Source organism: Archocentrus centrarchus, chromosome 4 (genome assembly GCF_007364275.1).
Source record: "Archocentrus centrarchus isolate MPI-CPG fArcCen1 chromosome 4, fArcCen1, whole genome shotgun sequence".
In the NCBI taxonomy this organism is placed as follows: Eukaryota; Metazoa; Chordata; class Actinopteri; order Cichliformes; family Cichlidae; genus Archocentrus; species Archocentrus centrarchus.
Genome location: NC_044349.1, coordinates 20,789,986 through 20,817,050, shown reverse-complemented (window position 1 = coordinate 20,817,050; position 27,065 = coordinate 20,789,986). Strand labels below are relative to the sequence as shown.

Below are 27,065 nucleotides of genomic sequence, written 5' to 3'. Positions count from 1 at the left end.
AGCACAGAGGAGGTTCATGGATGTAGTGAAGGCGAACACGTAGAGGGTTGGTGTGACGGAGGAGGATGCTAGGGATAGAATGAGGTGGAAGCAGATGATGTGCTGTTACAACAGGTGCACTGGAAACAACAAGGCCACTACCAACAATGGTGTTCCAGGTTATCCCCCCCAATCTAATTTTTCTCTAGTTTTGCACAAGTAGTCCAGCTCCTCCAGGATACCACATCCATAGGTTCCATCACAAGAAGGTTTTTGGTGTCTCCTAGCACATTTTCAGAAGTGAGGAGGACTTCAATCCAGCAGCAGGATGGGTATCTGGCCCTTTGTACCAGGAGGCGCACTGCCAGAGCACGAGCAGGCTACTCATGTGCATATTTCTGACCAAAAAGAGAGAGAGACTCCATGAGGGTGGTCTTAGTGGGACCTGTGCACTGGACATCTCAGTTGGCATTTCCCCGAGAACGCCACATTGGTAGGTCTCCCTGTAGGGCATGCTGTCTTCACAGATGAGAGCAGGCTCACACTGAGGGAAAACGTCATCAACTATGAAGGGAACATGGCGCTAGTGGGAGGCCTTCAACTTGTGCTGTTATCTGGTGAATGCCAAATGGAGCTGCACTGTTATGACTAAAAGTTAAAAGCAGAACTTGTTTTATGAAAGTAACAAATTAAAAATACACCAAACAGCAAAAACTACACATTTTTAATATTTATTCTGTTTCAATTAAATGCATTACATGGCCAGAGCCTTCGAATAATGATTTTTCTTACAAGTTAGGAAGTACAAAATAAAATACAATTAGCCTGAAGCTTAAAAAGCCTTTATGGTTAAGCCTAGAAACATACAGTAAGTGGTTCTGGTTTTGTGAAATGTGCAGAAATTGTAAAAATGACAGTAACCTGTTTGAATACAAGAGAATGAAGCTATGAAAGTGTAGTACAACAAGAGACCTGGAGAGCAGACATGCAGCTCATGCTCTCCTGTATTTACAATACAGGAGAGCATGAGCTGCATGCTCTCCTGTATTGTAAATACAGGAGAGCATGAGCTGCATGCTCTCCTGTATTTACAGGAGAGCATGCAGCTCATGCTCTCCTGTATTTACAATAAACGTCAATATGAGAGAGTGTGCGCTCTCAGTAGGAAGTGCTGTATCAACCACAGACAGTAAACTGGTGAGACATGAGAAGAAGAAGTTACTTGCTTGCTACACATTAAAGAAGTAAGAACAGGAAGAGCTGTCCAAAATTTTGTGCATTTTTTGATAAGAAACGAGCTAAAGAAATGAGAACAAAGGCCTCCTGCAATTCAATCTAGTCTTCCCCCAGCAGAAACCTTCTGTCATGTTTAGTGAAAGAGCTTTGCTGGTTGGCCAGCTGCTGTGTGGGTGTTAACTGGCTTGAGGACGCAGTGCATTATGAGTGTGTAACCTCAGTGCATCAGCAGGTCTTTTGCAAGTTAAATCCCTGCAGAGACTGAGGTGCACGGGCAGAAAATACGCCCTCTAATGAGAAGCAGAAACACCAAACAACTTCCCCTGAGTTCATGTAAGACTCTGAAATCCAGGGAGCACGTTTTCAGAGAGGAAATGCCTCCGGGAAAAACTAGAAAAGCAAAAAAAAATCGTACACACGGTAACAAGAGAAGCACCGACTGCGGCACATTTTGAGATGGAACCAAATGTTCATGTGGTAAAATGAAAATTGCACAGTTGTATACTGTAGTTATCCATTCAGCATCCATGCTGCTAAGGAGCCCTTGAGAGTTTCCCTAAGGGAGATCAATCAGGATTAACAACACAATTAATGATCAGTTTAGGTAGGATCTACATTTACAGTCATCTATGACAACCCCGTTTATATTTTTAAACTTACGTTTTGTTAATCTCACCAGTTTTGGAGCTACATCAAAAACGTACATTCTTTCATGTCAGGACATATTTATACAATGTTTTTCACAATAAATTGAACATTTGAGACCAATTTAAAGATTGTAAGTACTTGAGAGGAACTTAGCTTGCTTGTTAGAAAAACAAATCATGTACTTTCTGTTCTGCAAACTACTGTAGTGTGCCCTAATTTAATGCAAACCAATCTGTCATCATAAAATGTAATGGCTGTAGTTTCATTCCTTATTGCTTCCAAACAAAAAAAAAAAAAAAAAAAAATCAATGCTTTAACACTCACAAGACAGATGCTACAGTGAAAAAGTAGGACTGAAATTTGAAAGGAAAAGGTAGCTGTGGTAGATTTGTTCCATTTTAGCATAAACCCACAAGTGCATTTCACATCTTACAGGACCGGTAGCTTCCAGTTAAACACATGGAAATGGTGATTCATGCTGACCTGTTCAAGGAAAAGAAAAAAAAATCTGATCTTCCCTGTGCCACTGTACGGGAGAGGAACAAAACACGCTCTGTTATAAAGGGACTACAGATTATTAGAAACAGAACTCACAAAAACCCCTGTATTTCCCCAGTTTACTGTGGTTGCCTCAGAAGCTTAATAGAGAGCAAAACAAAAATTAGGGGAATTTCTAGGTTCTAGAAAATTAGCAAAATTACCAAAATCTCATCAAACCCTCACAAAGAGAGCTGAGACTTAATGAAATGTAGTGAGTTTGTTTAGTAGGTATAAACTGGACCAGTTTTGAGTGCATGTTTAAATAAATTACATTCTGGGGAGCTAATGTGGCATTTGCTGCCTGCTTTTGAAATGAACAAAAGATGATGATGTTAACAATTTAACAGTTTTCACTTAAACATCCATTCTTTAAAAAAAAAAAAAACAAAAAAAAAAAAAAACCACTCCATTTCGGTCCTCTCGTCCAATCAAAACCACGGAGACCAACAGGATGGACAGTCATGGAAGAAGGGGGGGGTTGAACGAGTCAGATGAGTTTTGAGTCTCTTCATGGGGTCAGCAGGTGATGCTGAATCAGTCCTATACAATCCCCACTTTCCTTTGGTGCTTTCTGGGCTGGGTCAGGCTGTGCCGTGCCGTGCCGAGCCACAACAGTGGAGGGGACTGGAGCCTCCTCAGGAGAGTTCAGACTTGCTGAGAGCGATGGCCAGCTCCAGGTCTTCTTGCTCCTGCTGGGTGAGCCTGGCGAGTCGCTCCTTTTCCTCTCGCTCGCTCTCGCGCTTTGCCCACTCTATCATGTCTTCCTCGGTTGGATACTGCTCCATGAAAACAGAAACAAACAAACAAACATACGCACACAATGGATGCAGTTTCAAAACTCTGAAAACCCACTGACAACAGACCTCCTTAGAAGTGGACATTTTGACTTATTTGTAGTTACCATTTATGTACCAGTAAGCAATGACAGCGAGTCTGGATGCACAATAGTAGGGTACCAAAAAGAACTGTATCATGTAATGAAGTCTAAAGCTGTAGTTCTGTGTTCATCAAGTCAAAATGCCCATCTTGAAAAAGGTGCTTTACTGTGCAGTCTAAAAAAAAAAAAAAAAAAAAAAAAAATCCAGAAATTCAGACCCACCACAACCAAAATACAAATTAGGGGGAAAAAAAAATGAAAAGGAACAAAGAAAAAAGGATAGGGACACTGAAATCAATTCCCCTTAATCCAAATGAAAATAGCCCTCCCTCTGGCATATGTCCTTGCAAAGTTTCTGCAGTAATCAGTGATCAGGATAAAAGCAGGGATTGGGATGCTAGAAAAGCCTGAAAGCCGAGCTCTCGACTAAGGATGAATGACAGCTGTATGACCACATCCACTTATAGGTTCACGGCAACAAAAATATTAGGAAGTAAACTTTAAAACACAGTCCACTGGTTAAATTGGTTAATCATTGCAGACTGTGTCAACATTATATTCGTTATTCTCAATAAATGACCGAAGCAACAGAGGTCATCCCACGTACATCCAGCCATGCAAAGGAAAGTTTCCTAGCAGCTCTTTTCGAGTTGAAGATAGCGTTTCACATTAAGCAGAACATGCACGAGAAGTCTTAAGAAACATGTAATGGATTTAACAGAGGACATGGCAATGTCCCACCCATAGTCTCAAATATGAATGAAATCAGAAATCAATAAGGTACATGGAAAGATGAATTGATTTTTTTTTTTTGCTCCACATTAAAAAATATTTTTAAGCTTATTTTCTGTTATTTGATAAAAGTGTGTTAAAATCCTTTAAAGGACCATTACAGTTTTGCATATTTTAGCTCATCTACTTGAAACCACACCCCACTCTCAGTTCTTGGAAACATGGTTTCCTGATTTCTTTGTATCTACTGCCTGTAGAGATATGAATCTTCTGTGAGACAAATCTGTTATGACTAATAATGCATCTCACTTTGTTATGCCTGTGTGGTAATTTAGTGCCAAATGTACACACTGATTAAAGTCTCTGTTTGTGATGGCACTATACAGACAACAGAGGGCTTTTTTTCTTCCAAAGTGTAAAGCACGCTTTGGAAAATTGTCTGTAGTAAGATGAAATATCGTCAAAACGTCTTACAAATGAACCGAAAATGCAAAACACTTGATCCTTTAAGCTCAAAAATGTACAGATGGTGATGTCATGGATGCACATAGAAGCCAGAGATGGTGGCCTTGATTGAAAACTTTATTAAACTTCTTTGACAGAGGTGTAAAGACAGACACAGAGAATACAGACAATCTGCTTCTCCACAACACACTGCTGACCAGACCAGCGCTAACGGATATGATGACTGACTGAATGAATGAGTGAATGAATGAATGGATGGCTGGCCAGAGGAAAGCCTGTATAAATAAACAGCAGTAGAGTAAAGGGAAGAAAATATGATTTGAGAAACAGTGGAGACACTGGTGTAAGTCAATGACAGCCAGCCAATCAAAGACGCAAGTTAGTACATGCAGGTCGACGATGTGACAGGTACATGCAAGTGGAGTCATGTGACAGGAGAAAATCAGTGTTTTCATGTAGTCACCCATCCCAAACTCACAACTTAACAGTTCATTTCCATGCAGAAAGAGCAACAGAAAGAGCTGAGAGGACTTTACTACAGTTACCTGAGGATTAACCCAGATTCAGACAAATCATTGGACTTGTCCCCCCCCCCCAATTCTATTTGGTTACATTCTGCACTTATTAAAATGCAGTATTTCTGGGCAAGCTTAGGCGCTCCAAGGTTATCTTGGAGCCTTTTGTTTAAATCAATGATTTAATCAAATTAAACTACTAAGTTTGTAGGTATGAATGGTATGAGTACGGCAAGCAGTACTATGCAGCTCATTAGTCAAGATCAACGGATGACTTTCCCCCACAATTATGCTGACTCCAATACATTTTGAGTGAGCTCAGCCACTATGCCCCATGGGTGAGTAAAATTTCCCTGAGACAAATTTAGTGTTAAAAGAAGCATAAAATCTCAAATAAATCTGCATCTAATTATTGGATTAGACTCTTTGTGTTTGCACAGGAAATAACGTCAGTGTGCCAAAGTTGGGATGGCTAACAAAAGTCAAATACAAGCAGCCTCTCATCTCTCCATTCACTGCCAAACATTATGGACCTGCTATTAAAGATATCTGCATATAATTAACCTGAGTCAATATCTTTAAAAAAAGATGTGACATTGCTGCAGATTTAATATATAAATGTATCTATAATTTCTATGCATTTCCTCACAAAGTAAGAGTGCAACTTCAGTCAGGGTTAAATGAGGTGAAATCTCAATATGAATCAGTAACGGGGGGAAAAAAAGGAATGTTTACATGGTTAGAAAGCATTGTATTATTAATAACAGTGATCTAAAATATACACAAGCGGCAGAAATGCGAAAAACAAATAAAAATACAAGATGTACAAGATTTTATCATTTTAACTGAAATAAAAGTTATCAAACAAAAATGTAGCAATATGAGCCATGTGAAATTTTAAATAAGCCGGTTAGTTCACTTTGAGCCTTGGACTGGCAGTGGATGGAGTGATCTAAAAAGCTGGCCTGATTTGTTTAGAGGGTGTAACCTTACTGAGCAACCAGATGTTGATTTATAGGTGGGGGAGGTGGGGAAGAGAAGAGCGTGTGACTATTGACATTCAGGTGGAGGTGAGGGAGATGGTGAGAGGGAGGTGCTCACTTTGTCAAAGCTGGCAAATCCGTCAGCTTCCCGTACGTTGCGGCGAGGAGGGGAGGAGGGGGCGAAGGGGTCGGCTAAAGGATCCTTTGCAGGCAGGGAGGAAGAGGAGGAAGAGGAGGAGAAGTCTCCCGAAGTCTGTGGGATGAAGTTCCCTCGGCGATGGAAGGAGTCAGAGGACTCTGTTCTATGGATGGACGATTTCTTACCTGATAAGGCACAGACAGGCAGATTCAACAAAGGCAGATTTGATTTCAAATTAACAGTGCTGATGTATCCCCAGATGTCTGATAACCACACAGTTCTTCTGATAACTACACAAGTGATGTGCACTTTGTTTTCCCTGGATAAAAAGATTAACTGACCTGGAGGTGGAGGAGGAGGTCTAGTTGGCGTACCCGTTTTTGGCGGCAGGGCTGGGGGCACATCAGAGCTGGCAGGTTGACTCTCTTCCTGGAAGAGGTTCTTGCTGTCGACTCCAAAGTGGTCAGCACCATTTGACTAAAATGAAAAAGTCCAACCAAATCAAATATATATACTGCATAATCAGAAGCAGAAAGAGCCATGGATTGCCTTGAGATCTGCATGGCAAACACACACTTATAATAATCACCGTACAAAGAGTGCGTCATCACACATCATTAAACCCCAATATATGAAGGTATATGAAGATATATGAAGTTTTGAGAATGACAAGTATTGGTTTTCACAAAGTTTGCTGCGTCAATTTTTTAAAATCTTTTTGTCCGATATATGGTTGGTTTAGGTGCAATCTTAGTAGCGGTAATATTCTTGCCTGTAAATCCCTTTTTCTGCAAAGCGATGATGACTGCACATGTTTCCTTGCAGGTAACCATGGTTAACAGAAGAAGAACAATGATTTCAAGCACTATCCTCCTTTTAAAGCATCCAGTCTGCTATTCAAACTCAATCAGCATGACAGAGTAATCTCCAGCCTTGTCCTCATCAAAACTCATCTGTGTTAACAAACGTATCACTGAAATGATGTCAGTAGGTACTTATGTGGCAGGGCTGAAATGAAGTCGCAATGGGTTTTTTGGGATTTAGTTCATTTTCATGGCAAAGAGGGACTTCATCAGATCACTGTTCATAACATTCTGGAGTATATGCAACAATGCCATCATAAAACCTGAAGCAGCAAACTTTGCAAAAACCAATACTTGTGTCATTCTCAAAACCATTGGCCACGACTGTAGAAGAGACAGACACATTTTTAGTGTCATTTCACTCAGATTTTTTAAAATTGTGCTATGATTCCCTTCCACACATACACAGGGCTTTTTAGGTTTGCAAATATAAAGAAAAAACTAGCATAACTGCATAATTATTTAATATATATGGTGCATTCTGCAGTACAACACCGTGATATCTCTTCCTACAGTCATTTTTCTGTGTTTGAGACTAAATGTAATTTCACTACTGTGCTTCTGAAGCGATATGATATATTAAAAATCTGGAAATTACCTTTGCCAAAGCACTGAAATCGGCAAAGCCCCCTCCAAATGATTCATTGCCAAACACAGCAGCAAATGGATCTGAAACATATCAATAGAAGGGACTGAGCACATGAAATCAGCAACACTCCTGCACTTCAAACAGTGTCTTATGACCAGAAAAAGCACATTTTACTTCTTTTTTTCTCTCTCTTATTGGCTGCAATGAGTTCTGTCCCCAGTGGGTGGTGCCATGCCACAAGTCATACCTGCATCTGAGGAGGCACTCACTGTAGTACCACCTGGGGCAAAAGGGTCATTGGTTGCTGCCGTGTCCTTCTAAAAAGCAGAACAAACAGATCATACTCAGATTTTTTTTATAATCCACATTGAGTGGACACATCCTAATTTGTAATGTGATTAACTAGAACTAGAGATTTATGTATATCAAACAAAAATAAAAAACAACAGAGCTAGAGCCATTTCATTTGCCTTGTTTTCCAGGCTATACTGACTTTCATGGCTTGAGACCCAAACTTTGTTACCTACTGCTATATAACAGGATAGCTGCTGCTTCCTCTGAACAACTTACATGTCAATGATTTCAGATTTTAAAAAGGATATTTCTGAGAATTTAAACTATAATATAATTATACAAAGTATGTGCAAAACTAAAGCCAGGTGCTTTTAAAAATGACAGAGGCAAGCAAACCTTTCAAATCATAATAAAACATCTAGGACAAGTAATTAAATTACATTCCTGACAATAATTTGTCCCAACAATTTCACTCAGTGCACTGTGAACAGGTTTTCAGCAGGCCTACTCACCACTGCCAGATCAGAGCTCGGTGGGGAGCAGCTGAAAGGATCTTTCCCGCCATCTTGAGAACCAAACGGGTCTGCCTCCCTTGTGTTGGTCATTTTGCCTCCGAATGGGTCTGAATCAGGTGTGTTGTTCCCTTTGGAGCTGAACGGATCATTAGATGCTACAGTTGGATTGGTGGATTTCAAGGTGAAGGGATCCGGGCCTGGTGGCACAGCTGCCGTATCGTTCATCTTGGCTGCGAACAGGTCTGGCTCTGGCATGCCAGAAGTGGTACTAAATGGGTCAGCTGAAGCAGAGAAAGGGTCCTCTGAAGAAAAGTGGGTGCTGGAGGTCTGTGTGAAGAAATTGTCTGCAGCAAAGGGGTCTGAGCCTTTGAATGGATCTCCTCCAAAAGGATCTGCTTCAACATAAACAGCAGCAGACACAGTATGAATATATAACACTGTAGAATTAGAGCATACTTGTCAGATGGGACGAATAAATAAAAAAATGCTCTGCTCGTTTCACATTGTTTTTCATGAAATACTTAAATTTGTCAAGTAGTACCTCCAGCATCCGTTTTTCCAAAAGGATCATCTTTGAAAGGATCATCTGCAAAGGTAAAAGACATCATCAGTCTCCAAGTGTTCATCAAACATTAAATACACTTCATATATAAAAAAAACCCAAAAACCCCCCCCAAAAAAACCCCATTCTGCATCTAATTAAAGGAGTTGTTTTTTTGTGTTTTTTCTTAGACAAAGTTAGAATGTTTGCATTTATCTTTATTTTTCACTACAGGGGACTTACGGTCAGTAAAGGGGTCTGAATGGAAGAAATCCATCTCAGGCAGGGAGGGAGGGCTGGTCTGTGGTGGCATGGAGCGAGGGCCAGCCGGAATTGGAGAGGAGGAGGTGGTTGTTTCTGTAGGCTCTGCAGGATCCTGTTTGCTCTCTGGCTCTGGTGATGAAACCTGTCACAGGGAGGCACCGTGCTTTGAGCATTACAGTAAATAATGTGTGTTTACAGTAAACATATCCATCAATATTCATGCATCATGTTCTGGAAGACTTTTTTAACATCCATATTTAAATCTGACTATTTACTTCGAGTATTAGCCTGAATTTTTCTTTACTGTCAAGTATCAGTCTAAACACTTGTCTGAGACGCTGCATGTCCCACATCTCGTGTATGTGTCTTAAAAAAAAAAAAAAGCATTACATAGACAAAATGCAAAAGAACACACTGGTTAAACAAAGGTCCCTTGTGCTTACCTATATGTCAAACTTAACGACACAACAACAAATATAGAAGACAAGAAAATCCAGAAGAAGAACTGAAGAAATTGCAGGGGTCGTGCAAAGATGTTGTTTACTGGTTAACACAGGTATACTTTAGTAACTCTGGGACTTTACCTTTGGTGGGCTCTCCTTGGGTGACCCCTTTGCATCATCTATGACCTCAGAGGAGATGTCGGGAGCAGGGCTACTGTGTTCCTGGAGAGGTCAGAGAATAGAAGCAAAATAATTACTTACAACAACAGAATCTGATACTTTTGGGGAAAGTTAAGTTTCCTAAATCAGAACGTCAAAGACAGAGTAGCTCATGAGCTTCACAGGTTATTGCAATCTGTGAAGTACAGCAAAGGTTTTAAGTGTTGTTGTCACTGGTTGGCTGTAAGAGGAATTAAAATACATGTAGAAATGAAGGATTCCGGTCATATCCAAAACAAATTAATAGTGCTTCACATAAATCTACACAAAAATACTCTAGGAGTAAAATCATGCCAATCATGGAAACATACCAATAAAAGGACCAAGATGCCTTTGACATTGATTACAATTTGGAAGAACCATTAAGTTATCACTGTGTGCAAGTTTCACTATAATCTAACCAATACTCTGGCAGGAGGAGTAAAGTGTGGAGGGCCAGAGGATGAGAGACTTCACATTATCGCATCAGCTCATCAGTCCTTTGGCCAGATGAATTAAAAACTGATCACACAATGCCACTTATATTTGGCCTTTGTTGAGACCTGCTTTGTGGGGGAAAAAAAGATTTATTTTAGACTATGTGTGATGTTTTCCATATTACAACTAAGCTAAAAGCTTAAAACAAAACAAATAAACAAACAAAAAAAAAACACTGCACAGTTGCAACAGGTATTAGATTTTACACTGGTTTCTTTTCACATTTAAAACAACTGAAAGAGAGGATATTATTTTTACCCTAACATTGCTTTCCCATGGCTTGACAAGGGTCGACAGACTGTACATGTCAGAGGAGGCTAGACTACTATAGAGATCATCCAAGGCATCATGTTTCAGCTTTTCATCTTCCCCAGCCTTTGGACTCTCTTCTTCCTTCTCGTCTTCCTCTTCTTTCTCATTCAAGCCTCCTTTCTCCTCTGGATCTGAATGTTCTTTCTGCTGACTGCAGACAGCAGCTGGTTCTTCCACCTTCAGTTCTTTGGGCTGGTCCTCCTGGAAGAGGTCCCCCTGGAAGAGGTCCCCATGGTGGAGCTCTGCGGTGGGGCCTGCTGATCCATTGACCATGACAGGAGAGCTGTCCTCAAGGGCTCTCTTCCAGCTCAGCTGAGCAGTCACTGATCGCTCCTCCACCTGAAGGTCATTCAGTTTCTGCTGAACCTACAAGGCAGAAGAATATTTAAATAAAATAATAAGACGATGAAAGAGCAGAGATAATAGTTAAAAACAGAATCTGTTACACTCTGTATACTGTGTTCACACAGAAAATACAGCATTAGGAACACTGGTGGAGCACCATCTGTGTCCACATAGAAATTTTGGAAGTGCTGAGATTCTGAAGCATCACTGTAGTTACTTGTGTGTTCGGACATATTACAAAATCTAGCAGTTACGCAGCCTGTGTCAATAACTCTGTTCATCACAATCGGAATTTAGCATTTCCATCATGTGCATGAATAACAAAAAAGGAAAAAAAAAAAGGAAAAAAGGGATGAAAAAAAAAATGCTTTCTCTGCAGGCATGCTGTAACCAGGGAAGAGTTTTTAACCTGTGCAACTTGTGTGAAAGAGTCACGCACAGACTCCTGAAGAGGAGTGAGCTGCTCCTGAGCAGCCTGGACCTTCTCCTGTAGTCTCCTGCTCTCTTCCTGCAGAGCCAAAAGCTCCTCTCGTGCCTGCACCAGCTCCTCCTCATACTGACATATCCTCTGTTCCTGCCCCTCGTGCTCCGACTGCAGTGATGTGATCTGTAAGTAAAGCAACCATCATTCTAAGTAATTACATAGCTCCTAAAATGACTTAAAAAAATAACCACCAAAAGGGTAAACTTACAAGTTGGGTCTCTTGGTTAGTCTGCTGTCGAATATGAACGAGCTGCTCCTCCAGGGAGGCCTTCTGCTGGTCCAACTCTTCTAAAGCCTCCTGCACTTTCTGGCGCTGAGCCTGGAGTTGCTGAAGCACCTCGGTCTCCTTCGCCACCTCATCTTGAAGATCCTATAGACATAAAGTTGAAGGAGAGACAGGCAGTTAAATAACTGTGTATTTCTTCTGTGAACAGTGAAGTGAGCAGCACACAGATGCCTAGAAACAACCTTTAAAATTAAAATAGGATGGCCAGGGTAAGATAAGAAACTTTATTAATCCCACGCCAGGGAAATTTATTTGTTACAGCAGGTCAATAGAATAAAGCAAGAGAAACAGGGTAATTAGATTAAAAAAATTAAAAATTAAAAAAACCTCTAGCAAGAGACAATTCAAATGCCAACTTTTATTACAAATTAAAAACAGGCCAGTTGCCTGTTATATGTAATCTTGCTGATAGAAGAAAGGGAACAGCTGACGTCATGGGGTGGAATTATTTTTGTTCAGAGACTGCAGATCATTTAGCAGCTCAGTGAGTCAGTAAGATTGCTCACATCCTTTCAGCAGTATTTAAGTAGAGTCTGTAGCTGAAAGGACAATGGCAGCCTTTAATAGGTATGCTAATAAAGTGTTTTTGCCAAGCTATGCAAGTAGTTAGCTAGATGTTAAGGCAGGATCCAGGATGAAAATAAAGGCTTGTGTTTTACATGTGCTTGATGTATGTCTTTATTAAAATCCCTATATTAGAAAAAAATGTATCCCTGATTATCAGATTAGAAGATTACTTGTTTAACCACTCTTGATTTGAGGCTGACTTTCAATTGGTGGATTTCAAAGGTTGAACGACTGCCACAAATTCATACCCTCTGAGGAACACTCTAGGGGGTCTCCAGGTTTGGGTATGTGCAGAGTTAGCTGGAAATGATGACAACCACAGCAAGCAGAATACCATGTCCAGGAATAAACTCAAACAATACAATGCAATATAAATAGCCAAAAGCACTTGCACATAAGCACAATGGAGTGCCGCTAGGAAATTCAGCTACATCAGCTCAAATCTCCCATGAGACCACCCTCACACTCAGACATCAGACTAAATTTCAAAAAAGCTTGGGAGTCTAGCCCTTTAAGCAGCACTGCTCCCAAAATAGAGCCCTTCTCTCAGGCTCAAGGAGGCAGACACACCTACTGTAAGCCATCACCCTTTTCCTCTCAGGGTATCATTAACTGCATTTCTGAACAAGCATCTCAGACTGCAAATCAAATGTGTTATTGATCTTCTCCTCCAGTACATTCAGCACCATAAAAGTGAACAGCAGCTTTAGCACATAGTGCTTGCCAACCTGCTTGCCAACAAATAAAGGACAAATAGCAGAAATACACACACTTTTAATATACGGTAATTACACCCCAACATTCGTTCTAGTAAAGTACTAATTACTCAGCATACAGACAAGCAAATGACACAATAAATCCTTCTTTTTCCCCATATCCACAGCACTGGAATCAGGTGCAGCCTCACAGACAAAGACAATGAGACCTCACCTGCACTTCGCTGCTGCGTTGTCGGATGGCCTCCTCCTTTTCCTTGATTTCCTCCTCCACAGAGCTCTTCTCCCTGGGATTCCAGCAAAGGAGACAGGAGTATTTAGCCACCAAGGACAGCCCCAGCCCACCAGCAAGCCCAAGCCAGCTCTCTATGGAGCATGCTTTACCCGGCCCCTTAACAAGCACCAGCTCCTCTCCCTGAACCACCATGATATTCTCTTCAAGTTACAACTTTACAGCACAGAAAGCAGGCATGAAGTCCTGCAGCTAGAGCAGGTGCGCGTGAGTACTGCGCTGTGGGCGCCTGTGAGGATGAGTGTTGGAAAAAAAACAAGCATGTACTTGCTCAGTCAAATGTGTGGGAGATAAAGAGCGAGAAGCAGATGGCTGCTTCGGGGATAGAGGGAGAAAGCGAGAGGAGGAGGGACGAGTGATGATCCACCAACCTACAACATCTATCATTTGAGCTGTCCATATGCTCATCCTCTGTACTTCACTTTTTCCATGCATGCAGCAAGAGGGAAAGAAGAGATGAGTGGGGTTGGAAGAAGAGTAGCAAGTAAGCATCATTACAAAAGAACTCTTATTTTTATACAATTTATACAAAAAAATATATATATACACAATAACCTTTAAAGGACTTCTGTGCTTGTGTTGAGTGTTGTGGTCAGATTTTATATAAGACAGACAGAAAAAAGTGCTTCACTGACATTTCATTTTGTTATTAATTATAAATGATTACTATAATGGATTTTATGTTAGTATTTTCACCTTGAATGAAGACCGAGAATAATTACCACAAATAGAAAACAAAGAAAGGCACATCTGAAAAAGCACTAAAGCAACATTGTAAAGAAAAAGATCCTGACTGATGTTTTCACGTTTCTCAGTAAAAGCAGCACACACACACCAGAAAATCATATTTCCAAGTATTTTCTGCTCACTTGTTATCTTACATTTATGTTGGGTTTATCATTTGTTTCTAAAATCAGACAAAAAAAAAAGTTGAAAGTTATTTGTTTACATTTTGTATTTTAGTCAGTTTTTGCCGTACCTTACCAAAATGTAACATTTTAGTATGCACAATGTACATGTGTGAAAACACAAAACAAATTAGGCTTCAGTTTAAATTTCAGATGAAAAAAAAAAAACATTAAAGTATTTATCTGCTGCAATCCTTTCAATGTGGGCTAAAAATAATCAGCTAAACTCTCACACGAACCACCTATTTTTACATTCCATTGCTCGCTGCACATCAAATGCTCAATTCCCCTGATAATCTACGAGCTGCAAATGTAAAGTCAACTTATCCCATTTCTACTCACCCGTCGTCATCATCATCCTCATCATCCCTGCCATCCTTCTTACCCTGAACAGAAGGCTGTTGCCACATTTTGAAGCAGCTGCAAAGGCGCTTCATCTTTTCAAACTCGTGTTAATTACAGTCTGTCTGGAGGTGATCTCTAACTCAGTTTCCATCCTGCTTACTTTAAACAGCTGTGTCATCTAGTGTGTGTGTGTGTGTGTGTGTAATTCTGTGTGTTTATTGAAAGGCAGAGGTAGGAGAGAAGGCCACTTTCTCACTTCTCTCTCTTCGTTTTCAATGAAAAGGGAAGCTAAAGTCACTTAAGTATGAAAATGAAATCCATTACTATGACAACTGCTGAAACCAAGACTGCATGTGCAAAGCATGCATGCAAATGAGCAACTGCTACAGCTTTTACTTAAAGGTATATTTGGCATTTAAGATATTGTAAAGTACAAAGACAAACGAAGGTGAAAACGTGAAGTCTGGCTTCAGGTCAACCATTCTGTTGCTTTGATCACGCAAGCAAGCTACAAGTTGTGCACTGCTGCCCTCACATGGTCCTGTATGTTGATATAATTTTAAATGTACTGTATGCAAGGCATCCACACCCTGAGGTAACAAAGCAGTCCCAAACCATGATGTTCCCTCCAACATGCCTTGTGGTGTGGATCAGGTGTTGGTTTGCATTACCATTTTGCATTTTCAACTACTGTTCTCATCTGTACATAGAAATCTGCCCCATAAGTGTTGTGGAACATCTCAGTGGTCTCACTGGGTTTCATTTGTGTCTTTTCATTAACACCATTCTAACTTAGTGTTTCTCTTACTGTAGAGGCAGGAACAAAGATTTTAGCAAGTGATAGGTGCAGATGTTCCCCTGTTCCCCTGGGGTTTTTTTTATTTTAACCTGTCATGACTGAAAGTTTTGCTCTGGGTACGATCTTTGCTGCACACCCACTCGAAAGTAGAGTGACAATACTTCTGAAATTCTGAACTTCTCACATGTCATTCTCCACATTGCATATTATAGACTGATTGCCTTTGGTCTTTGGGAATTCTTCTGTAGCCTTTCTAGGCTTTGTGTATCTCTGTAATGCTTCTTTTAAGGTCCTGTAAAATTAAAGTACAACTATTTGTGTGTCAATTATATTGTGCTTGATTATGATTGCGACTCAGATGAAGTTCAGACATCATTTTATGAATAATCAATGCAGAAATCCTGGTAATTCCAAAATGTTTACAACCTTTCCATCTTCTTCAATCTCTCTGTCAAACAGCAGCTCATCTTTTTAGTCATCTGCAGCAGTAACACAAGCGTTTATTTGTTTTACTGAAACTTTGGCTGTGCTCACAGAAGAGTGAGAATGTTTCCATCCTATATACCTGAACCAGCAGAGGTTCACAAATACCAACCTTAGCTGGAAACAGATGTTATAGTAGTACATCACTTCAATGGTTTCAGAAATTATTTGTCCTGAAAACAAAAAAGACAGCACCTATGGCAGCTGGGATGGGCTACTGTACTGTGACAGAGTTGGACAGGTGGTTGAGAAAATGGATGGATGCAAACAAATATTTAAAAAGAAAAAAAAAAAAAGATCCAGAGTTATACAGATGTACACTTCTATCCCAAAAATGTCACATAATGCAAGTCAACATGCCAACACTGAAAGACTGTTCATAGATCATTTTCAAAAGCTAGACCTCACACGTGATAACTTTGATGGACATTCCAGGCAAAATCCACCTTAAATCCTTTAACTTTAGGCCAACTCTATTCACCACCAGTGAAATAACCTCCACCAATGTGACTTCAGAAATAATACACATGGTATTTGCCATTTTTAAAAGAATATGAGAACAAATGATTACCTTTGCAGCTCAACAATCTCGTTACTAAGCGTGTCCAGTTCCTTGATGGCAGAGAAGTCGGCTGCTAAGTTAACTGCATTGTTCTGGTGAAAACATGGAGAACAGAGGAAACTCATTAACACCAGTCAAGTGTAGAAATATAATGAAATAACAAGGAACAGACACATTAATGAGATGTTGATGAAAGTACTAGAGATCAGCAACTTATTACAGCTCATAACACACAACACATTCACATCACAAACAAATGGCAGAACTACACTAATGGATTTACAGAAATTACACACAGTCATCTAGTGTTAGAGACTAGAGGAACAGTGGCTGTAAAAGCAGTGCCTAGCAAAACTCATCCCCAGCACTTGATGCTATTTGGTTCTCTAATGTAAAAGAGTAACCCATTTTACTGATATTTAAAAAAACAACATGGAAAAATCTTCAAATCCTTGATAAAAAAACATACATCTACAAACAGATAAAGTGATATGGGTGCATCTCAAAAACTCAGCAACCTTTCTTCTCATCAGCTTCCCTCAAAAGCACAAATGGAAACTAAATATCAGATTCTGATGTGTTGACAGTAAAAGGCAGGAAAGAAATTTAGTATAAAATTAGGTAACAAGAGGCAACCTGTTGAGAGTAATGAGATGCACCAGATTCTTTATGATCAAACACACTCACTCAGGATTGTCTCAGTGCACCTGAACTGGATGAAATGCAAAAATGCAAACACAGAAGGAAAAGAAACAAACTGCTGCAGAGAGAGGAAAAAGAAACACACACAGCTGCAACTTAAGAGAAGAAAACACACACACACACACACACACACACACACACACACACACACACACACACACACACACACACACACACACACACACACACACACACACACACCAAGAGAAACGTACATCAATGCATGCCGCGAATAAAACAAGCAACATAATTCATATCTCAGTGCTGAAGCAATACAAAGTAATAAATAACTGCTGAAAACAGATGGAGAAAACAGCAGCCTGCGTCTGTTTTAAGCTATAAAAAAAAAAAACAAACAAACAAAAAAAAAAACTTCAGGTGTTGTACTGTTCCAGTTCACACTATCATTCTCATTAATAAGGAAGCATTCACTGTCCATAATGTTAATTTATTTATGCATTTTGATGCTTGAGTTGCGAATGACAAAAATCCAAACACCTTGCTGTTGGTGTCCAACCAATACTGGATTTTTAAACCAAGTCTGATACTGACATTTGGTGATTTTAAAATCCAATACATTGTCATCTTTTAGACACAAAACAAATGTTTGTTATGTGTAGTTATTTATGAGCCCTTACTAACTTGTTTTACTGTTACAAGTTGTGGGTTACTCTTTACCTTTGCTCGAACCAGCTGATTGTTGTGTTTGTGGTGTTTCAAACATGTTGCCAACAGGGAAGCTGCAGAGTGCCCTCTGGTGGACAAACTATGCAACATCAACACTCATAACATGATTGAAGGGTGTTTCTCCCATCTTTTCCTTACTTACAAATTTTTCATTTATCTGCTGTTATAAATGCAGATACCGATATAGCCAAACAGCTAATAATGGGCCCTAATAATGGGAACAAAAGGATCCAAACATCACTAGTAATTATTCACAGACCTGAGTGTTGAGAGCGACTCACCTGTTTGATGTTTTGTCTGTCAGAGGGAGGAATCATCTCTGGGGACAGACTTTGTGGAGGGTCTGTGCCTTTAGTCAGTTTTATATTGATTAGATAAAGTGCCAGGGCAAACTGCTCTCGAGTCAGTTTCCCTATGTCTCCAATGTCACAGAGCTCCCTGAAAGAAAAAAAACAACACACACACACACACACACACACACACACACACACACACACACACACACACACACACACACACACACACACACACACACACGTTACATAAGACATTAATGATTTATACTTCAGGCAGTGACTATTTTTAATGGCCAGGCTGATCATTATGTTCATTGGTTAGGGAAACCAATACGCACAGAGCAGAAGCTAATCAGCCACGTGAAGCTAAAAATCGATAACACGATAATCTGCTGGTGGCGCGTATGAACACATACTGCTGTGCTTCATTTTGTACTGTCTAATTATAACTGAAAGTATAAGTATGTTTTCTATTTCACTTACTCTTATTAAACTATGTTTCACAGATGTTTTATGAAGACTAAATAACTGAAGATTTAATTTAAACAGCATTTTTCCATCAAAATGTATTATAACAACTATGCTATTATTAAAATACATAAGCATCCTGATTTGCTATTACTATTCTTTCTCCCTAGTGTAAAAAAATTATTTTTTTCTACTCAGCTATTGCATGCCTTACTACAAATCATCCTCTGTAACACTTCAGGAGGTCTCTTCCTCTTTTTTTCTTTTATTTATTTGAATAGAAGGCCAAAGTACAGAGGATATCTTATGTTGTATAAATTGTAAAGTCCTTTGATGTAAATACATAAAACTGAGTAAAAAGTTTTTAAATCAATAAATAAAAACAGCCCCGATTGTTTCAGTAGAGGATTATGCAGAGCAGTTGGACAAGAGGAGACAGTTGCTGGCTGTACTTACCAAATCCGTGCGAGTGTGGCAGAGGGCAGCCCAGTCTTGAGGAATATATCTCTGACTTCAGGTCCAGACACCAAGCCGTCCATGTCAGCATCTGTCTTGTTGAACAGCTCATCATATTTGGCTTTCTCTGCTGGCGACACCACCCACTGCACAGACAACAAAACAAACTTTAAAATGCACTTCATAACCACAGGCAGTTTCAATACAGCTTATGGCAACGACGTAAACTTAAGATTCACGTACCTTCACACTTCCTCTAGTCTTTTTCTTTTGAAAAACACACTGAACTAGCCAGTTTGAAATCATTGTAAATTTTGATGCAGCTATGTAATAGTAAAATAATACTTTTCAAGTACTGCATGCACAGGAGGATGGAGATGGAGCCTGTACTCACAGGGGCAGCTGCTGGTGTTGGGACAGGGACAGGGACAGGGGCAGGGACAGGAGCTGGGGTGGGTTTAGGAGGGTGGGGCATGGTCTTAGAGCCAGCATGGGAGGAGCGACTGTCTTTGACAGAGGGGGGCGAGGGTAACAGGGGCATCACGGGAGGCACCGAAGGTTTTTTCCTCTTGGAGGGTGGAACCAGGGGAGGCGGCAGGGACATGGGAACAGGCTCTCCCTCCAGAGCTCTGTACACCAGATACATAGCCTGGGAAAGGGCAACAGAGAATTAATGAGAAATGATTACCCAACCATCCTGCAGTTCAATCTTTACACTTCTTCCACAGGTCTTGGATCTTTTCCGTTCAGATCTATAGAAATCATTTAACACCCTGTGACTGTGTCTAATACTGTACATATTACATATACACACACAACAAATCATATCCATTCCTGGAGCAAAAATATTCAGCCAGTCATGATGAAGGGGGGAAAAAAATCTTTAATAGACAATTAAAGGAATTTATCCAGTCTACAATATAAACACCTGGAGGATTACTGGTGAATTACACTGAGTTGAATATATAGGTTCAACAATAGCCTAAACTGAAACTGTGAACAACAACTAAAACCTACATGGTTTCTTTATTTGTAATATTAACTTGTAACTTACCACAGAAAATTCATCTTTGTCCAACATGCCATCTCTGTCTAGATCACTGAGCTCCCACACCTTCAGCACACAAAGAAATCACTAATAAGTATCAGTCATCACAAAACTGCTTCACACAAAATAACATGTGCTACTGAAAGCTCTGACTCACTACAGACTCTCACTTCTTCTCTGATTTCACTTCTATTCAACTCATTTATGATCTGACTTTTTTTTTTGAGTTGTTTCTTTTGTTGCTTTGAAGTTTTTTTACATAACAAAGATATCACATTACTGTACAGTGTCTTTTTCTAAAACCACACATACAAGTTGGTTGCTATTCACTACCATGTTTGAAAACATAATCACTTTGAAAAGAGTCCTGTTAGAGAATCATACCCTGCCCAGGATGTCCACTGGCAATTTGGAGTTAAGCAGGACGGGCTTGACCTTGTCTCCTGACAGCATCCCTCCGACTGGGCCCAGACTGTCAAAGATGGAATGAAACTTCATCTTCTCCTCAGGCTGGAAGAAAAATAAAACAGTTGTACCATGAAAAGAACTCTAATGTAAGGCATGAATGGCTGTTGCACAGTGAAATTCCCTGGTTCATAGCTGATCTCCTTCAGCATTACTCTTGCTTGCTTGGGCAGGCCAGATAACGTCACCTGACAGAGCCAACAAGCATTTGAAGCCATTGCACCTGTACTGTGGAATGCTCTGCATGAACACTGATCGTTTGCCAAAAACTGCTTGGACTGATTTTTGGGCACTAAATGTGCTAACATTGTGCATTTTTAATGTTGCATTGTACTGCTGTGAACTCTAGGTAAAAGCCACTTATTGTGAAGTTGATAGTGTTTAGCATTGCCTTAAATTTGTGTATTACTCTTACCTTTGTGTGGGGGGTTGGTTCAATTTCCTACTGGTTTAATACTAGTACATTCCAGTAATTCTTAGCCTTTAATTTCCTTTTCAACTTAAGCGGCTTTTTAAATTTATTTTCATTGCTTTTAATGCTAATTTTGAATGCCACATAGTGGCTTCATTTAAGCACTTTGTGAATCTTTTCTATAAAAAGCTGCTCCCTTTAGGTCACGACAGCGGATCATCTGCCTCCATCTCACCCTATCCCTAACATCCTCCTGTCAGACCAACCCTCTGCATGTCCTTGTTCACTACATCCATGAACCTTCTCTGTGGTCTTCCTCTTTTTCTCCTGCCTGGCAGCTCCATATTCAACATCCTCTTCACCTGTCCAAACCGTCTCACCCTTGCTTCTCTAACTTTGTCTCTAAACCATTCAACCTGAGCTGTCCCTCTGATGTACTGATTTCTAATTCTGTCCCTTCTGGTCACTCACAATGAAAATCTGAGCATCTTCAAAGTATAAAACAGACTTAATATGCTAACCAGCATCTTAACAGCAGAGAAATTTAGGCCTGTCAGCTGTAAATACAGGAAAAAAACAGGAAGAAAATTTGGGTGTTTCTGGTTCATGTTTATAATCAAACAATACTGGCACCGCACAGCAGTGCATATTGCTGTCATATTCATGCTAACTTTTATTACTTGACATTTTAAATGAACATAACAGCAAAGATAATGCTTCTATTAAGGTAAAGAAAAAGGAGATGAAACAAGGAAAACTACACAATAAGCAGATAACAGCTACATTAAGACAAAAAGATAAACACACTTCAACATGACTCACCTTGACAACCCAGGGCAGGTCAGGGGCCACTCCTCCTGCTAACAGTGGGCTGCTGGTGTCATGCTGGAGATAAACACAAAGATTTTAATATTTCGGCATTTGCAATAAAAATAAATTTAAGTTTTTTGTTTTTTTTAAACAGATATTAGAAACAGTAATACTAAGTTGAAGCTGTTTGTCAATGACACAAATACCTGTGACTATACAGCAGATCTACAGTACTGGAAGCTTCAAATAACCAGCAGTGACATTTATAGCAGGCACAGTGTGGATTTATAGCACACAGGAGCAAGCTTACAAATTTGGGGGGTGGAACAGCCACATTAAGACTCTTGAGTGCCACCTCCAGGCCATTCTGAGCACAAGCCACCAGCCGCAGGGCTATGAAGAATTGCTGAGGGGAGAAGAGGTACAATGGTGTAAACCTAGTGATGATCACATATTTCTGAAGGAATCCACTTTGGAGCTACTTCACAGTGCGCTGGTACCTGCTTGTTAAGTGAGCCCTTTCTTTCGGAGTCTGCCAAATCCCAGATCTAAGGAGACATTTACAGTTCACACATTTATTACCATTAATGTGAATCTAAAAGCTAACAGAGAAGTGTTCTGAGTCTCTACTCACTTTCCCCAGGATCAGGTCAGCCAAGCCTGACCTCTTCAGGAACAGAGCTGCATCAGCTGCTGCCACCCACCCACTGCCAGTCGGATCAACCTACATACAAATGCCAATAAACAGTCATTAAATCTTACATCATCTTAGAAGCAATCAACATGATAATTAAGATGCTAACAAAGACAAATGTTCTAAATACATTCTTAGCTTCAAGAAATAAAGGGGGCAAATAAAGAACAAGTGAAAACTGAAAATTTCCCCTGGAATCGCTGAGTCATTTAAATCAATACTGGTAATAAACCAAAGCCATTTTCTTAGCAGTCTATTGGCTTTGTAGTCTTTCATGAGGCTCAAGGGGAGCTCTGCTGACATGTTGGGCAAAGGGAAACATTATTAATTCATAGACGTACTTCCTTTATTGGACACAGCGATTGAAACTGAAACAGGGAAGCGTGATCGCTGCTAACCACAAGACAACAGTATTAATGCAGGTTTAGTTCAGACTTTGAACAGCTAATCTAGCAAAAAGAAAAATTCTGTTCTCTAAATTGAAGATTTCTCTCTTTTTTTTTTTTTGCTTAGCTTCATCTCATCCAAAGCAGTTTAAAGCCCAAGGAAATGAGAAAACAAGTTATATGCACACACATTGTAACCTATGGGAAAGACACCATGGCATACCTGACGATAGTATTTGTCATAGATGGGGTTTCCACTGGAGAGCTGTGTAAGGAGGAAAAAGAATAAAAACAGAGACTGGATTTATAAACAGCACTAAAACTCCAACAGCCACACCTGTGTCATTTGGCTAAATCCAAAAATCTTTAAAATGCTTTTTCAAAGTCCGTTCTCAAAGGATCAACAAGTGTTTGATGTCTGCAGAAAGTGTGTCTTCCACTGAGCCACTTAAAGAGCTGTTTGTTCACGCTCCAAGTATAACCACTGGCTAAATACATTAAATGGTAAATGGACTGGTTCTTATAGTGCTTATCTACTCTTTATACAACATGCCTATACCAGCTGCCTGTCACAGGGCTAACACAGAGAGACAGACAGCCATTCACACTCACATCCACACCTATGGGCAATTTAGAATCATCAATTAACCTAAACCCAGTAACTGCATGTCTTTGGACTGTGGGAGGAAACCCACGCAGACATGGGAAAAACATGCAAACTCCACACAAAAAGTCCCGGGCCAAGGCAGATTCGAACCCAAACCTTCTACGTAGCTGTGAGGCAGTAGTGCTAACCACCATGTCACCGTGCTAATCAAAATTATTTAGTCATTTAGGATACTGGGCCAAGTATGGTCCTGACACGACTTGTTTTACCACTAAAAAAAGCTACAGTGTGACTGCAAAAGCACAGCTCATGACAGCTCTGCTACAAGTAGAGCTGAGTATGGTATCTATGAGTTGCAATCAGGTGCAACTGTTTCTGTTATTTATTTGTCTGTTGCTTATATTCCCAATAAAACTTTTTTCTCCAATAAATGCCTGAAAAAACATTAAAAAGTCAGTTATAATTTCCTACAGACCAAAAGATGACTTGTTCAACTCTCTCCCTCATCCAGTTTTCTGCCATGTATAGCAAAGAAAGTCATCAAGTTTGATAAACTAGGGGAAAAAAAACATTAATTTACTCTTTTCCCTATAAAGACGACATTTGACGACTCCCCGTACCCTTAATGACAAGCTCTGACACCTCCGTACATATCACATGGTTTGACGACCATTAGAACAGGTTCCAGATTTTTCCAAGGGAATCCTTAGTAAGCTGTTTAGGCAGAGACCACCCTCACTAACTTCTGATGCACACCCAGTCATTTTGATCTGGAAGCAGGACTGAAATATGACAAACTACTCAGTTCAGAAAAAGAACCAAGGGTTACCAATAATTGTCATCCAAGGGGAAAAGAGTTAATCAACTAACTGTTTCAGGAAAAGCTATTCTATGCTCAAAGATACACATTATAAAATACACAAATTTTCTGGGGAGATGTTTGTTTTGACAACAAACATTCAACTTGGATGAGTCAGGATGCCTCAGAAGGTTTATGCTGAATTGCGTGCTGGGAGAGTGATAACTTTTGTGATAACTTCAGGATGCAGGCTACATTTCCTGGGGCCCCCTGGTCAGCTTTAGGCATTTGCAACAAGGTGTCACTCCACAGGCAACAGCTAATCTGGCCTTACGTCATATCCTCCCCGAACATCCCTCTTTCCTCTGTTAAGACAAATGTCTACTGTTGGGCTGAAGAGGAAATAAAGCGGTGCTTCCTTCTTTGCGTAGCTGAAACGGACAACTGGTTATGTGGTTTCAAATTGTCAGATGCAGGAAAGGGAGGAAAGGGATGGACAGTAATTCTTTTAAGTGTGAATCAACCAGGGAGTGGCTAGTCAAGAGAGGTTAAAGCCTTTAGTGACATGCAAAATTACTCTATACTGTAAAACAACAAAAAGAAGATAGTGCAGTGGCCACAGAAGACAACTCACAAAAAAAAGCATAGTTATCAGTCAGCTTTTTCACCCGTCAGTTTACAGTGAGATAACTGTTGACACACACATATCTCTCTCTAGTCAATGCAACTTTTTTCTGTGACACACAATAGTGTGCCTGGGACTGTTGGCGTCTGTAACACTGCGGTCTTTGTACTGGTGACTCTTTAATTGAGCACTGAAAAAACACCCCTCAATCATCCCCCAGCTAGCCCATACAAAACTGCAGCAGATAGCGAGAAACATCGGAGCTCAGGAGCTGACAGGACAGGCTAGATGGTTCTAGATATTATATCCACCCATGGTAATAAAGTACACTGATGTCACTATCAACACCAAACATGAGGCGAGTGTGGGGATTATCAGGCATCTGACAGCACACTTACAACAGGCACTGCTGCCTGACAGGCCAATGAACTCCCACAGCACACAGATAAACACAGGTTTTAAGTCATTTGAGAGACAGGGATCTCAAAGCTACTGTTGGCAGCCAGTTCAGGTTAACAAGTCCAGGACTGAACCCTACTAATTTGACCTGCCTGTAGCACCCTAAATAGCACAAACACATTCTCGCGCTACATTATTTAGTACTTAACCTAGCTAGCAGCAACTATGTGACATTTTATGGCAGTAGTGGTGGCTAGTGGCTTGTTAATTTCACTTCCTCTTGCTGGTTGCAACATAACCGATATGTGGGGTTTAAGATATTAACTATTTAACAGCAGCAGCTAACAGGCTAGCAGTTACCGTTGTCCACTTCTGTAAGGTCACAGGAGGGAAAAACACCAAGGGAGTCACCGAAGCATGTTTACTTATAGTAATAGCACTAACCAGGTTGCCTATTCAGTTCAACCATGTAACAAAGCTACATGAGCAGCAAGGAAATCCCACACGTAGGCTACAACCTTTACTGTACATAGCTCGTGTGTTTTTATAAGAGCAAAACAATGTTAGCAGAGGCTGAAAGTAGCAGAAATGTGTCAGTAAAGCCACAGCAGAGCCACACATGGACAGCCCAAGACAAACTAGCCTGCAGCAAACCGAGGAAGCACTAAATACGATTAGAAAACACCCGAAAGGAAACGAGGACGAGTAACGCTAGCTACCCGGTTTCTCTCAACTTTGATAAAGCGGTTCTAAAACAGCCCAACACTGCTCAAAAACTAGCTGTTAGCTAGCAGGCTAGCTAGCTAGCTACGCCCTTACGCAGTCCCCAAAGAGATTAGGAAGAAACTTTTCCCAGTCACAGCAGGGCTAAACTTCCAAAAGAGGAACGGGAATCAAAGAAAGCCCGCGATTCTCCTTGCCCGGTTTAACCGACGCTGCTGAAACGCCTCCGAGAGTAACAGACAGAGGGCAGAAAGCGTTTGCTAACGTTATATTTGAGTTGTAAGACAGTGTTACCTGAGTAAGAGACAGACTGGCAGCCATAGTGTTTCTGTTTCATGCTGCGCTGACGGCAGGCAGCGATAGAGGCCGCTGAAAAACCCGGAGCCAGACCCCAACTGCAGGAGCCAGCCTCTCCTCTCCTCAGTGCTTCACCATCCCTGCATCCGTGCATGTAGGTACACGAAGGACAAGAGATGAAGACCAGAGCCAGTATTTGCAGGGACAAAAGCAAATAAACACCCACTCCGTTCATGTTTTTTATTTTATTTCTAGTCTATTATGCATTTACATACATTAAATATATATAATAGAAAATTCACTACTATCAAATACATTTCTATTTTTACAAAAATCAAATACTAGTGACATCAGCAAATTTTGCTCCTACTACTTACAACCAAGTGAAATCACAATAAACAAAAACTACATTTTAACTGACAGGAAACTGTAAATTATACTTCTTGTAAGTCAAACTTTACACTTTATGATAAGTTTTGGTTTTGAAAGTAGAAATAAACAAAGAAAATCTGATAGTTTATCTGTCCATCTTTTCTCCTAAAAAGGAGCGTTTAGCCCAAGTTGCTAAACCCTCCAAGATATAGGGAAGGTCTCTGACCCTTGCAATACAAAAATATTTAATAATTAGTCAACTAAAGTGCGTGCATTAAACAAGTCAGCTTTTGTATAAGTATGTATACATTTAGTTGCAACTGTGAAATCTAGTTTCTTATTTTCTTATTAGTTTTTATTTTGTTTTGCTTTTTTGTTTTCAGGTCAGTAAAGTTTCAGTT

At 40.2% G+C, this 27,065-nt stretch overlaps 1 protein-coding gene across 3 annotated transcripts; it reads right to left on the bottom strand.

Annotated features, from left to right (window-relative positions):
* Positions 1-1,102: 1,102 nt before the first annotated feature.
* On the bottom strand, positions 1,103-26,444 carry eps15 (epidermal growth factor receptor pathway substrate 15). Of its 3 annotated transcripts, none has more exons than XM_030727939.1 (25): positions 26,290-26,444; positions 23,066-23,107; positions 22,397-22,486; positions 22,263-22,310; positions 22,073-22,168; positions 21,775-21,837; positions 20,460-20,585; positions 20,082-20,141; positions 19,422-19,676; positions 19,028-19,173; positions 18,089-18,245; positions 16,428-16,510; positions 13,244-13,316; positions 11,669-11,830; positions 11,386-11,583; positions 10,578-10,997; positions 9,765-9,845; positions 9,160-9,322; positions 8,917-8,961; positions 8,373-8,770; positions 7,814-7,883; positions 7,576-7,646; positions 6,456-6,591; positions 6,094-6,299; positions 1,103-3,179 (listed from the first exon to the last, which is right to left on the bottom strand). In XM_030727939.1, the coding sequence occupies exons 1-25, from the start codon at positions 26,314-26,316 to the stop codon at positions 3,039-3,041; spliced, it is 3,357 nt and encodes a 1,118-aa protein (XP_030583799.1). In that variant the 5' UTR covers positions 26,317-26,444; the 3' UTR covers positions 1,103-3,038. The 3 variants fall into 3 exon arrangements, with proteins under 3 accessions (XP_030583799.1, XP_030583800.1, XP_030583801.1); XM_030727940.1 differs by having other exon boundaries at positions 8,373-8,767; XM_030727941.1 differs by having other exon boundaries at positions 11,416-11,583.
* Positions 26,445-27,065: the final 621 nt, after the last annotated feature.

Excerpts from the sequence above, each read along its gene's own strand:
- eps15 (XM_030727939.1), bottom strand. The coding sequence starts at position 26,316 with ATGGCTGCCAGTCTGTCTCTTACTCAG. Across the intron at positions 8,962-9,159 it reads TTCAGACCCCTTTACTGACC|ATGATCCTTTCAAAGATGAT; the intron begins GTAAGTCCCCTG and ends TTACCTTTGCAG. Across the intron at positions 6,300-6,455 it reads ACCTCCTCCTCCACCTCCAG|GTAAGAAATCGTCCATCCAT; the intron begins GTCAGTTAATCT and ends GTGCCTTATCAG.